This window comes from Lissotriton helveticus, chromosome 8, assembly GCF_964261635.1.
Source record: "Lissotriton helveticus chromosome 8, aLisHel1.1, whole genome shotgun sequence".
NCBI lineage: Eukaryota > Metazoa > Chordata > Amphibia > Caudata > Salamandridae > Lissotriton > Lissotriton helveticus.
In genome coordinates this window covers 1,226,638,291-1,226,652,770 of record NC_136069.1, presented here as the reverse complement: position 1 = coordinate 1,226,652,770, position 14,480 = coordinate 1,226,638,291, and the positions used below count along the sequence as shown (strand labels likewise).

General features: G+C 46.6%; 1 protein-coding gene across 14 annotated transcripts in view; it reads left to right on the top strand.

Moving 5' to 3' along the window:
* Positions 1–14,480, top strand: part of INPP4A (inositol polyphosphate-4-phosphatase type I A) — a 1,031,799-nt gene that overhangs the window by 774,600 nt on the left and 242,719 nt on the right. For 7 of the 14 annotated variants that reach the window (XM_078658189.1, XM_078658188.1, XM_078658191.1 and 4 more), the window contains one exon: positions 4,857–4,995. In XM_078658189.1, the coding sequence (XP_078514315.1) occupies positions 4,857–4,995 (139 nt within the window). Of the gene's footprint in view, positions 1–4,856; positions 5,158–14,480 lie in introns of all 14 variants that reach the window. The other 7 variants (XM_078658185.1, XM_078658181.1, XM_078658187.1 and 4 more) reach the window with 1 other exon arrangement.

Genomic DNA, 14,480 nt, shown 5'->3' with positions numbered 1-14,480 from the left:
TCCTCACCAAACACATGGTGAAACTCCTAATCACAGAGATGCATAGTATACTACTTTAGGAGGCGGCTGGATCAAAGTCCCTTGCGCAGATCTGCTGGGAGGGGGAGCTGGGGAGCCAACTGACTGCTAGAGAGTGGCAGGACACATATTATAGGGCACGACATGGAACTCGCCATACAGCCAGCATCGAAACCACCACTAAAATCGTCAGCCCCCTAGTCTACATAGAGGCAATATGAGGCATAGTGCAGAATGCTGGAGGTGATGTGGATCCCCGGGGACCTTGCTACACATCCTGTGGAGATGAGCTACACTGGCTCAATTTTGAGGAGAGATTTTGACAGACGACGATAAACATTTTAACACCCAAATACCCTGAATCTCTGCTTACACCATTCTGGGGCTACCCGATGCACTTACATACCCACTCAAATCCCGCAGGGGCAAACACATTAGCTTAGCAGTGGGGGCTGCACACCTGCAATACTGGCACATCATGGAACAGAGAGACTGTTGACACGTCTAGAATGGCTTCATCTCATTTAGCATGTGCTTGAGATGGAGAAACTTACACTGAGATTAACCATGCAGGGGGACTCTTACCAAGATTTGTGTCAACCATACATAGCGCTTCTCTCCCAGTAATTTGTAGAACTGACCTATCCCCGATAGCTGTGACTGCGCCGTAGATGGAGCCGGTGCCTGCGCTACACGCAGAGTCCACACCCAAGTAATCTATTACTCTCCTATCGCTTTTATCTATGTTATTTTCAACTCTGATGTGAGCACCCTGAAGGGGAAGGGGGTGGAGAGGATGGAGTTGGGTGGGGAGATAGTTGGGACAGTCAATTTGTTGCCTACTTGTAATGTAGTATACCATCATAACACTACGACAGCTTTACTGGTTGGCTATGTTAAGCTCATTATTGGCGATAATAAAAACACATTTGAACCATAAAATGTTAGCGTAGAAGTGAAAATATGTGCCCCTAAATACCCTCACATATTTTAAGGTTGTGTGGAGAAGGCTTTCCATGTGGAGAAATAGTTGGAAAAAAGAAAATTGTGCACATGTACATTTCCTCCACATTTAGTTCTGTGGATTGTCCACCCTGCAAATATTCCACAGAAGCAAGCGTTAAATAATACTGCTGCGCTTCTAAATCTACAGTTGACATTGATTTCCATGCAGCGCCAGTAATTTTGGTAGACGATTCAGAAAAGGGGGTAGTGGTGATGAACAGAGTGTCTGAATTAAGCAGACCACTCTTACCCAGTCCAAAGATCAGGGCTTGATCCATCACCGTTATTTAGCTCACTGCCCCATCCCAGCTCGGAACCTGGCTATATGCAAATTAGTCTGTCCCTGGCCCAGTGCATCATGGGAACAGGGCAGACCAAACTACCAAGCCAATTCTTCACCAGAAAGGATACAAGCTACCGGGGACCGGTTTCTGGCATTTCAGCCTCGTCGGCCCGGCTTGCTTGAATCCTGATGGAGCAGTGAGCAAGGGACTCATGTCTGAGTATACCCTGCCACACCTATAGTGGCCAAAAACGATTCAGAAAAGGGGGTGGTGATGAACAGAGTGTCTGAATTAAGCAGACCACTCTTACCCAGTCCAAAGATCAGGGCTTGATCCATCACCGTTATTTAGCTCACTGCCCCATCCCAGCTCGGAACCTGGCTATATGCAAATTAGTCTGTCCCTGGCCCAGTGCATCATGGGAACAGGGCAGACCAAACTACCAAGCCAATTCTTCACCAGAAAGGATACAAGCTACCGGGGACCGGTTTCTGGCATTTCAGCCTCGTCGGCCCGGCTTGCTTGAATCCTGATGGAGCAGTGAGCAAGGGACTCATGTCTGAGTATACCCTGCCACACCTATAGTGGCCAAAAATGATTCAGAAAAGGGGGTGGTGATGAACAGAGTGTCTGAATTAAGCAGACCACTCTTACCCAGTCCAAAGATCAGGGCTTGATCCATCACCGTTATTTAGCTCACTGCCCCATCCCAGCTCGGAACCTGGCTATATGCAAATTAGTCTGTCCCTGGCCCAGTGCATCATGGGAACAGGGCAGACCAAACTACCAAGCCAATTCTTCACCAGAAAGGATACAAGCTACCGGGGACCGGTTTCTGGCATTTCAGCCTCGTCGGCCCGGCTTGCTTGAATCCTGATGGAGCAGTGAGCAAGGGACTCATGTCTGAGTATACCCTGCCACACCTATAGTGGCCAAAAACGATTCAGAAAAGGGGGTGGTGATGAACAGAGTGTCTGAATTAAGCAGACCACTCTTACCCAGTCCAAAGATCAGGGCTTGATCCATCACCGTTATTTAGCTCACTGCCCCATCCCAGCTCGGAACCTGGCTATATGCAAATTAGTCTGTCCCTGGCCCAGTGCATCATGGGAACAGGGCAGACCAAACTACCAAGCCAATTCTTCACCAGAAAGGATACAAGCTACCGGGGACCGGTTTCTGGCATTTCAGCCTCGTCGGCCCGGCTTGCTTGAATCCTGATGGAGCAGTGAGCAAGGGACTCATGTCTGAGTATACCCTGCCACACCTATAGTGGCCAAAAACGATTCAGGCACCCTGTTCATCACCACCCCCTTTTCTGAATCAGTTTGTCCACCATAAGCGTGGAAGGGTATACTCAGATGTGAGTCCCTTGCTCATTGCACCATCAAGCAAGCCGGGCCGACGACGCCTGAAATGGCAGAAACCGGTCCCCGGAAGCTTGTTTCCTTCCCAGTACAAGAATTGGCTTGGTAGTTTGGTTTGCCCTGTTCCCATCATGCACTGGGACAGGAACAGACTAATTTGCATATAGCCAAGTTCTGAGCTGGGATGGTGCAGTGAGCTAAAAAACGGTGATGGATCAAGCCCTGATCTTTGGACTGGGTAAGAGTGGTCTGCTTAATTCAGGCACCCTGTTCATCACCACCCCCTTTTCTGAATCATTTTGTCCACCATAAGCGTGGAAGGGTATACTCAGATGAGAGTCCCTTGCTCATTGCACCATCAGGATTCAAGCAAGCCGGGCCGACGACGCCTGAAATGGCAGAAACCGGTCCCCGGAAGCTTGTTTCCTTCCCAGTACAAGAATTGGCTTGGTAGTTTGGTTTGCCCTGTTCCCATCATGCACTGGGACAGGAACAGACTAATTTGCATATAGCCAAGTTCTGAGCTGGGATGGTGCAGTGAGCTAAAAAACGGTGATGGATCAAGCCCTGATCTTTGGACTGGGTAAGAGTGGTCTGCTTAATTCAGGCACCCTGTTCATCACCACCCCCTTTTCTGAATCATTTTGTCCACCATAAGCGTGGAAGGGTATACTCAGATGTGAGTCCCTTGCTCATTGCACCATCAGGATTCAAGCAAGCCGGGCCGACGACGCCTGAAATGGCAGAAACCGGTCCCCGGAAGCTTGTTTCCTTCCCAGTACAAGAATTGGCTTGGTAGTTTGGTTTGCCCTGTTCCCATCATGCACTGGGACAGGAACAGACTAATTTACATATAGCCAAGTTCTGAGCTGGGATGGTGCAGTGAGCTAAAAAACGGTGATGGATCAAGCCCTGATCTTTGGACTGGGTAAGAGTGGTTTGCTTAATTCAGGCACCCTGTTCATCACCACCCCCTTTTCTGAATCATTTTGTCCACCATAAGCGTGGAAGGGTATACTCAGATGTGAGTCCCTTGCTCATTGCACCATCAGGATTCAAGCAAGCCGGGCCGACGACGCCTGAAATGGCAGAAACCGGTCCCCGGAAGCTTGTTTCCTTCCCAGTACAAGAATTGGCTTGGTAGTTTGGTTTGCCCTGTTCCCATCATGCACTGGGACAGGAACAGACTAATTTGCATATAGCCAAGTTCTGAGCTGGGATGGTGCAGTGAGCTAAAAAACGGTGATGGATCAAGCCCTGATCTTTGGACTGGGTAAGAGTGGTCTGCTTAATTCAGGCACCCTGTTCATCACCACCCCCTTTTCTGAATCATTTTGTCCACCATAAGCGTGGAAGGGTATACTCAGATGTGAGTCCCTTGCTCATTGCACCATCAGGATTCTAGCAAGCCGGGCCGACGACGCCTGAAATGGCAGAAACCGGTCCCCGGAAGCTTGTTTCCTTCCCAGTACAAGAATTGGCTTGGTAGTTTGGTTTGCCCTGTTCCCATCATGCACTGGGACAGGAACAGACTAATTTGCATATAGCCAAGTTCTGAGCTGGGATGGTGCAGTGAGCTAAAAAACGGTGATGGATCAAGCCCTGATCTTTGGACTGGGTAAGAGTGGTCTGCTTAATTCAGGCACCCTGTTCATCACCACCCCCTTTTCTGAATCATTTTGTCCACCATAAGCGTGGAAGGGTATACTCAGATGTGAGTCCCTTGCTCATTGCACCATCAGGATTCTAGCAAGCCGGGCCGACGACGCCTGAAATGGCAGAAACCGGTCCCCGGAAGCTTGTTTCCTTCCCAGTACAAGAATTGGCTTGGTAGTTTGGTTTGCCCTGTTCCCATCATGCACTGGGACAGGAACAGACTAATTTGCATATAGCCAAGTTCTGAGCTGGGATGGTGCAGTGAGCTAAAAAACGGTGATGGATCAAGCCCTGATCTTTGGACTGGGTAAGAGTGGTCTGCTTAATTCAGGCACCCTGTTCATCACCACCCCCTTTTCTGAATCAGTAATTTTGGTAGATGCATAGATTAATGTATGAGGTCTTCTGAATCTGGCCTTAAAACATAATGTTGTTTTTATTATTTGATATTGTCTCTTATAAATCATTACTGACCATTCTGGGCTAATAGGATTACTTTCGTGTTTCTTTCTCTATCCCTTGCCAGGAGAAGGTTTGGGTGAATGTTGACAAGAGCCTGGAGTGCATCATCCAGAGGGTGGACAAGCTCCTGCTGAAGGAACGACTGCACAGCGACAGCTGCGAAGATGTTTTTCAGTGTGATGTCAGCTGCTCTAGTAAGAAAGGTAATCGGATGTCGCGAGCCTACTGGATTAATCCAGAAGTCTCCGATGAGATATCGACATCGTCATCATCACCGCCCTATTCATCATCATCATCAGTGCTACCTCACCCACTACCTTCGTCCTTATCATCACCTCCTGCATGCCTTTCTTACCGAATTAAAAGTGCGTATGCTAGAACCTCTTTCCTCACGTTTGTTTTTTTTCTGTTTTGTTTGCATGCTTCAAGCCACTTGTCCTGAATGTAAACTTTTCACCCAGGTGATTGCATCCAACTGTATTCATTTGTTCGTTCCCCTGTCTCACAGGAAATAGAGATTATCAATATTGAGAACAGTGACTTAAGTGTGTTTACATAATGATGATGGTATCAGTGAAGGTGTTCAAAAAGGTGAATGCTTTCCCTAAATGTCAGCGTGCTCATATAGTGTGTGTGCTTAAAATATGTTATGCTCTTGACTGTAATTGACAGTGATTCCATTCAAAATATGCATTGAACTATTTTACGAAGTGCAATGTGTAGTATTTTCAAAAATATCCAAGCAAATGATACAGATTAGCTGCCAAACCCCTTTTTAGCCTTAGATCATGATTTGTGTAAATTACAGAATTTTACCCAGCATCCTTTAGCCTGTCATACTAATAAACATATTATTCTGCGTATGTGCTTCTGCTTTTCACCATCTGCTTGGATGTGTATCTCCTCGCCCTGTCAGAGCTCATTTTATCATCTGCTAAGTTTTTCCACTAGCTTTTAGTGTGATTTTACCAGCGCCCATATAGGTTTTCATAACTACACTGTTCTCTTTCCATGGTGTGTTCCCTGGATGGGTTTTCCACCAGCCACTGGGACCTCATATTCACAATTACTGCATCCCTTCTGTAGAGTCACATTCCACCTAGAGAGTTGTTTTCCAGGTATGGGGGTGTGGGAGCTACGCCCGGCGGATTGTCAACACCGATGCCCCCGTGGTCCGGAGCCTCTGCACGCCTCTTCTCCCTTCCTCCTGCCTTTGACTCTTGAACTGCATACCCTCCTTTGACTTCTTTTCTTTTTTGCTCCTAATTCATGTTCCCTGATTCACATCTTGGACTTTTTGTCTTTTTTTACTTTTGCCCCGCCTGCCATTTTGTTGCTGATCACCGCTGATCTCCCAGACCTGGACCCACCATCCTGTTGTACTTATGTCCTTTCACCCTTTCGTCCTTTCTCACCCCGACAATCCCAAACTTATTTCTCCCTCTGTCTGGTCTGCCTTACTCCATCCCCCTAACTCCCTCCTATCCCCGCACCCTCTCTCATAACACCACTTTTGCCCCCTCTAACTTCTCGCCCCCATTTTAATTTTTCCACTATCCTTGTTTATTCAGCGCAACTCTGTCTTTACATTACTTTACCTTGACCTTACGCTAATCGTTATGATTCCTTATCTCTTGAGTCTAATGTTTTTCTCTCTTCGCCCATTCTGCCTTTACCCCCTACCCCCTAAGGTTCCTTCCCCCTCCCCACCTATCCTTTTACTCATATTCGTATCCCCCCTTCTCCCTCTCTGCCTCCTATGATTTGTCATTCACTTTGTAATTTCCGTGAAAAATGTCTAAATTATTATTGTAACTTGCTGTTGTTCCTTGTGTAAAGCGCTCTGATACCTCTGGGTCTAGCCAGCGCTATATAAAACTCAATAAATAGAAAAATACAAAATACAAACACCTAACCTGCTGCTCAGGGCAGTCTTTAATGTTGACGTTCTTCCATTTCCACACTTGTCTGATGACTTGCTCCTTAAAGAGGCCCCTTGTGTGAATGTTGAGTCTGGGCTCAGTGCACAAGAATCTCCAGGTGTTTTCTGTTCAAGGAAAACACTGCAAAGAATGCAGGGCCCATTGTCAGGAAATAAAAAGTATTTAGGCGAATACTCCAAGATTGTGTTCACAAAATGGTCAATAGATCCAAACACCTTGAGAGCAATACCAAATTTACATGTTTCAGAATTTGCACAGAATTGAAGGCATGACTTTGCCTGATACAGGTAGTACTGGTACGTCCAGATCCCATTCCTCCAAACTTATAGGAGGTCATGAACTTCAGGACACAGTAAAGAGATGACTCTTGCTTAGTACAAAAATAGTCGTGCTACAATAAAGACCCACCATCACCCATCTAGAACCAGCAAATTTCACAATCCCTACTCTCAGCAAAAGACTACCAGGGGTGCCTCTGTGCCTGTTCTGTAAAGCTGTGTGATCTGTGGTGTGCTGCCTTTATTTATCTGGAGGCTAAATAAAACCAATATTCCAAAAGGCTAGTGGGATTTATTATGCACCTTTTAAGCCTGGCTGTTTCCAGTAGGTCTCACACCAGAGTTTTTTTTCCAGAAAACCTTCAGTATGAGCATTTATGACAGGCCTTTAATACTCCACTTGGTTTCTTCTGAGGTTAGAGACTGTCACCATTTATGCCTTGCCTGGGATTCCTGAGGGACAGGCTTAATGGACTTTGCACCAAGCTTCTCTGAAGATTTCCACTGGCTTTTGTCAAGGTGGGTCTTTTAGCCTAATAAGGGGGTTCCTTTGTGTTTGATCAAACGTCTGGCTTGCCTGATACCTCCCACTTAGCTGACATCGAGTGGTTTGCCATGGTTGCCTGTTAAAGCTCTAACTCCAGTGTTTATTGTGCTGCCTTTGGGTCACCCCCAGCAGTGCTGTTAGCTTATTTTCGATTAGACTCTGTGACCTTCTCCCAATTCTGGATGTGCTCTTTGCAGGTCTTGCCATACATGTTTTTGCTCCTTTCTGGAGGATTCTTGGAGGTCAGCTCATCTGTGACATCCGCCCCATTTGTTCATTGTGTGTTGTGATACTCCCTGGGCCAGCACTATTCTTTCCTTTGGGAACCAACTCGTTTGCGCTTCTTGCATCTCATAGTTAGGCTGAGTACTGGACCTCTTTCACAATCTTTTCTTCCCGTTGTAGCATATACCAAGAAGTTTGATTGCTCTTTTAAGGGTTTTCCTTCTAGAGTCTTGATGGGCTTTCTAACCACTGCTCTTTTTAGTTGTTCTGGGTCATTGTTCTCACTAAGTCTAAGAGCATTTACCTTACTTTGCGGCCCTTGCTGAACCCGTTCAGCTCTTGGGCTATATAGTAATGGCCCTTCTGGCAATGCTCATCATGAGTATCTCTGTCACTTGGCCATGTCCATTTTCAAGTCAAAATGTCTTCTAAGACAAGGGTTTCCCTTGCCTCCTGATGCTGCAGTCTTCAGATAAGCTCTGATTCCTCACCAGCAGAACAGCCCCAGATTCCCATCTTTCAGCAGAACTGCCTCTGCTTTTTGAAGGACGGGTTGTTGAAGTTTCTAAGTGAGGGAAAGAGAATTAGGAAGTGTGCTGCTGGGAGGAAGATCTGAAATAAGATGAGAAGGAGATGAGTGGAATTTTGATTTGATGAATTTTTACTTTAATGTATATAACACTATATAATTTGAATAACATTTTTACCACCTGCTGTTAGTGTTCTGTAACCTTTGTCAGTATAATTTACAGCAAAAGGATCCACTTATAGCTTTTACCCTCGAATGCTAATGAACAGGTAACTTATAAAGTAACTTCCTTGATATTCCTATTAAAGTCAATAACTTCAAATTACCTCTAACATTGTTCACAATGCCATTGCTAGTGTCTTCTCCAATTGTGGTTTGTTTTGGGCCGCCCCTCACATACTTTGGTCTACAACCGTTCGAATGAGCTGCCTTAATCTGGACGAGTTTTAATGCCCTTCTCAGACCCTTCATCTTAAGCCTCACTTGTTCCTTCACAGACACTGTTTCTGTTCCTTCACATGATCTATCCAGAGAGCTCCCTGTTTTAAGTTCTGTTTTAACCTCACAAATCGTGCAAAATCGCTTTGACGCCTCGTCGGGGGTAGCAAGCGCTACATAAATGCAATTACAATACAGAACAATACAGTGCCATGCTACTGTTGGTACACCGAGTTACACGTTCATTATCCATAAATTAACAATTGCACAATTCCAAATCAAGCACTTCCAAAACAATCTCAAAATACTAGGGAGTGATCCTCTCCTGGGTCTCAAAGATATGCTGCTCAGATTGTGACTGCTGTTTTTGTATTCTTCCAATCTAAGATTGCACCACTGTAAAGGAGCCACACACTATTGAACCACCTCTTTGATATTCAGCAGATGATCAAACCAATAGTCGGGGTGTGGTTTCTATCCATAATGTGACACACAATTATTGATTTTAATGGAGCAGCTACTTCCCACAAGATCTCAGGCCAACTCTTGTCTTGTGACAAGTTCTCTGATTTTTCCTAACGTGTGCTGGTGGGAGGCCTATTATGGAGTCTTTTATTCTTCTTCTTAAATGAATGGAATTTATAGATAAGTTATGGTTCCTCAGTTAGCACTCAGGTGCTTACCCCAATATGCTGGAGAACAGTGCATCCATCAAATGTGTGCTTGATGTAATCCCCACACGGGTGCAATTACAGGGCAAGGTATAAAGCAATATGGGCCACTGAAGTTCTCATGATGGCTTCCTTTAGGATCTGATTTTCCTGCCGCTGGCCCCTCTGTTTTTTGAGCCCTCCATTATGGCAAGGGGGAGACTATTCTCTTCATTGCTGCTGAACTGAGGGCGGGTGGAGTTTGTTTTCCTGTGTTCACCTTTTACTCGCTCTGCAGATGTTAGAGTCTCAATAATAGGTTTGGGAAATGAGTGTCTTTCATCCGGTCTTACTTGGTGCATTGGATGCTGCAGGCTGTTCAGTCCCGTTTTTTTTTTTAATGCTTTGTCTGGACTCAACCAGGCCTTTCTCAGGCTTTCGCTCCGCCTTCGGGGTTTGCCCTGGGGATGAACTCCTTGGGTTCATGAGAGGATATTCCCTGCGTGTGGTGTCATGACATGGAGGGTGCTCTGGAAAGGAGACCCAACAAGCAGAACTTGCACAAATATATGCAGGCCCCAGACTTGGCCATAGACTGTGCACCAGCGTGGAGACTGAAAAAAAGTCTCCTCCAATGGCGGGGGTAGGAACTGGGTGTGTATGACCTCAGACACCAGAAGTTAGAAGAATGGCATGCTTCAGAGGAAGGAGGGGTTCCTGTATGGAAAGCACTTCAGAAAAATCCAGAAGTAGTAACACATTTGGTGTGGGAAAGTGTCAGAATGGTGATTTCAGCGAGCTGGGGATGACCATTTAGTGTCCTCTCAGAGTATCCCCTTCTCAGCGGCACGGAGTTTGTACCAGATGTTCCACAGATCAGAGAGGTCTTGTTGAGCTATGTCATCTTGTCTCTTCAGGTTACAGTCCACTTGTCGGAACTGGTCACTCGAGGCTCGTTTAGAGGCACGGATCTGAGACGGCGGCATCAGCAATGTCTTGGAGGGCTATTGTTTTTAGGCAGCTGACCTCCGCGATCCAGTGTGCATATTCATCTGTGTCAAACAGAGGACCTAAGGAACCACTGTGCGACAGCCATGGGTGCTTGGAGAGGTAGTCTGCAGGAGTATCACATCCTGGCTTGTAGCTTGCTGACAGTTGATGTATGTAGAGAGGCGGACCCATTTTTTGATATAAAGAGTTGGCTGTGATGCAGTACCTGCAAAGAGTGGTATGAGCAGCTTGTAGTCAATTATTACCCTGAAGGGCCGTCCATAGAGGTAAAGGTGAAAATGGTGGCAGCTCCTTCTCTACGTGGGTGTATTTCTTCTCAGTATCATTGAGTGCCTTGCTGGCAAACGCAACAGGTGCCCACAGATTAGCACTATGCATTAGGACTGCGCCAAGGCTGATGGAGCTAACACCTACCACAAGCTCAGATTATTTTGCAGGATCAAAGTACGCCATTACAGTGTCCTCGAGGAGAGTGTTCTTGATGACCTGGGATGCATCATACTCTGTTTCCCCCACACCCAGGGGGTGGACGCTTTGGTGAGGTGTTTCAGAGGACTGCCAACATAGCCAGGTTGGAAATAAATCTCCTGCAGTATGTTTCAAGGCCAAGGAAGCTTTGGACCGCGGCAGCTGATGATAGTGTGGTCACCTCTTTAATGTCCATGCCTTTGGCAGGGTCAACCTTGATGCCAGTGCTTGAGAAAATATAACCAAAGAACTCCATTTCCTGGCAAAGGAACTGGCACTTGTTTCAGTTGAGGTCGGCGGAGTCATTCCATTTGAGGGCTACATGCAGGCTGCGATGGTGACTCAAGAGTGGGCCCATGAATGAAGATGTAATCGCTGACATTGATGACACTGTCGAGGCCTCTGTGGATTCCCATATCGCATTCGGCAAGCCTCCGCTGCAGATGATATTTCAAAATGTTGCCTGCGATAGCAGCGGAGGCCGACATGGTTGCATAAGGTTGTAATGTAACTACTGTCCTCATGCAGCTTCAGCTGGTGGTAGCCCGAGTTCAGGTCGAGCTTCGAGAACCATTTGGATCCATTGATGTTGGTAGTCAGGTCGTCAGTGGTGGACGAAATGTGGAGTTTTTGTTTAATGGCTTTATTGGGGAGACACATGTCAATGCAAATGCGGATACACCCTGGCTGCTTTGGCTCGTTCTCAACCACCATAGAGGACACCCAAAGGGGTTGGGCCCAAATACCTTCTCATGGACTCCTGCATCCTCAACTTTTTGCAGCTCAGCCTCCAACACAGGGCGCAGGTGGAACAAAATTCTGCAGTTCCGCAGTGCAACAGGGTGGTCCTCAGGGTCAATAGGCAGTGAGACCGGAGGCATCACAGGCCGATGTACAGGCTGGGGAAGTTGAGGAGTAAGTGGTCAGGTTCACTGGCCAAACACCCACGGCTGCAGTAAAATTGATGAGCTGAAGGTGCACGACGGTGTTCCAGCTGAGGAGTGTTTGGGCATCCAAGGAGGTGCCAAAGAAGTTAGTAGAGCAGGCATGAGCACCTTGGGAAACGGAATAGGTGAACATTCCAACCAGCGGGATAGGTGGCGAGATACTGCGCCATGCTGGTTACATTGACAGATGTGCCCTTGTCGATCAGAGGTTTAATTGGAGTGTGGCCTATGGTTACTGGGCATGAGGGGGGGCACGTCCTGGACAGTGCCCTGGTTCATGCGTACATGATATGAAGAAGATCTTGTCATCGGTTGGAACTCCGCTGCTGCACATGTTCAAAGAAGCGCTTTCAGAGTCTGATAAATGATTGTCTTTTACCGCTCTTACTCCCTGGCGCTGAGGTATGCCACGCACTCTAGATGTGGGTGGTCTGCGCCTGTCTCTGCAGACTTTAGCGAAGTAATTGGGGCATTAGCACATCAAACACATTTTTCCTCTGGCAACGCATTTGTGAAGGGGTGTAAGGTAAAACCACAGTAGCTACAGGAGTTCTTAGTGAGGTCTTATATGCATATAGGCTTCGATGTACTCCATTTTAGGGGAGTCATTCGAGACTGCAGCTGCTGATTCTGCTGTGATGTGTTGGGGTGTGAGTTTCAGTGTTGTGGCAAGTTTATGGAACACCATTTCTAACTGGTGAGCCCGGTCATTGGACACTTCATGGAAGCAGACAACCATATGAATCTCAAGTGGCATGTTGGGGCGACGAACGATATTGCGCCTCAGTGTGGCTGACCAGCAGCCTTGAATTATTTGAGCTTGAGCTTGATGCAGGTGCTAGCAGGCGTCCACAGGTTGGCGTAGAAGAGGTCAATGGAATCACCTTCCTGTTGTCTAACTTGGCGCGGCATGAACCTCTCAAAATCTTGGCTCATTTGGGGTGTCGGAGTACTTGTTGAGGGCAGTTATGGCCCTGTCATAGTGATTGTCAGCACTAGTGCTAGGAAGGTTGTGAAAGAGTTGAAAACCTCACTGGCATAATGTAGCAGCAGGAATCGTTTATTCTCACCAGCAGTCTCTTTATTGGCCTTGAAGTAGTTGTTCAGGTGTGCAACGAAATGCACCAATGCGGAGCTTCAGTCGCCGAGTCACTGAGCTTGCTGAATGGGGGAAAGGATTGGAGGCCCCTCCAATGAAATGGGTGGGCATGAGGTATTGTGACGGAACAGCAGCTCCTGGACTTGCAGGCTCGGCTTGCTGGTGGAGCGAAGTGTGTGCACCATTGTGGTAAATAAATAATTTATTACCGGATCTATTTTTCAGAATAATCAATAAACAGGTAGCTCAATAAATAAGAGTCAAGATTCGAGGTAGCTGGAGTTTACAGGCTTTAATAGGCATAAAGGACAGGAACAGGACAGCCTGTACGGGAATAGGATGGCAGCTGCCGGGGGCAGGATCTGGGAATAAATGCGCTAACTTTTAATAACAGTGTACAATATATATAGTTAAACAAAATACATTACATTCAATACAGTAGGCGTAGCAGTAGGCGTGGCTCGTAGCAGTCGCGAAAGATAAGGGCAAAATGATGTAACAAGAAGGCGTGTACAGGGCGTATACATAGACATGTGATGTAAACGTAACAGAATATGTCATAAACGGGGCGGAAACATGGAGGGGGCTACCTGAGCAGCTGGGACCTCTAACCTAGTGGTGCGCGCAAACGGGCAATGACGTGTTACCAGGGAGAACTGGGGGCTATGACTTCTGCGCTAGAAGAGGAGACTAAAGTCTGGAGTGTCAGAGCGACATGTACCCAAGGCATATCTAGTATCTGGTGTTTAGAGTACATGTTGATAGAATCCAAAAGTTATCAGGGCAAAGGCTAATAGACTCTAAAACTGGTGCATGCATAATTCTATATGTATTGTGTGTGCGAGGAATATTCTATGAATATTAATACAGTATTTCTCTTTCATGGAGACATAAAGGCTAGACCATGACGGAAACTATTGATGCGATTCAGTAGCTTAGGAATGCAGAGAAGGAGGGCTGAACTGATAACTAGAAACATAACATATTCTTGGCAGACTGGGAGGCAGAGACAGGCCGGGCCGGGCACTGCGTGGCAAGAAGTAAGCTAAGGGTCAGGGATACAGGTGGGGGCTGTATCGCTCCTCGGAGAGGGTTCAGGAGACAGGAGCTGAATCTGAGTCCGGGCCCTTTTGAGGCCTAGAAACGGGGACAATTCAATGAATTAACGTACACACTGTAAAATGTGGCAACGCAGGTTTACATAGGCCTGATATTCGTTGTTTTCACGAAGACTGGAAACTGGCATACTAGAGATGGTCACAACTGTAATTGCGTCTTTAATCGATCAGAAAGGAATACATGCATATCGATCATGCACATATAACATAAGATGGGGAACACGTAGGCACATATAACATGGCAAAATTTACTTTTCCACATTCCCTCCTTGTGCCCTACGTTTCCATCAGGAAACATCTATATTCATGATACCATCTATCATTTCATATAGCATCATTTGCTCGTCTCGAATTGTCTTGGAACGGGACTTAGGACTAGGAATACAAGAGGTAGCGCACATGCCGCAAATCGCAGGGCCACATTGTATACAGAGG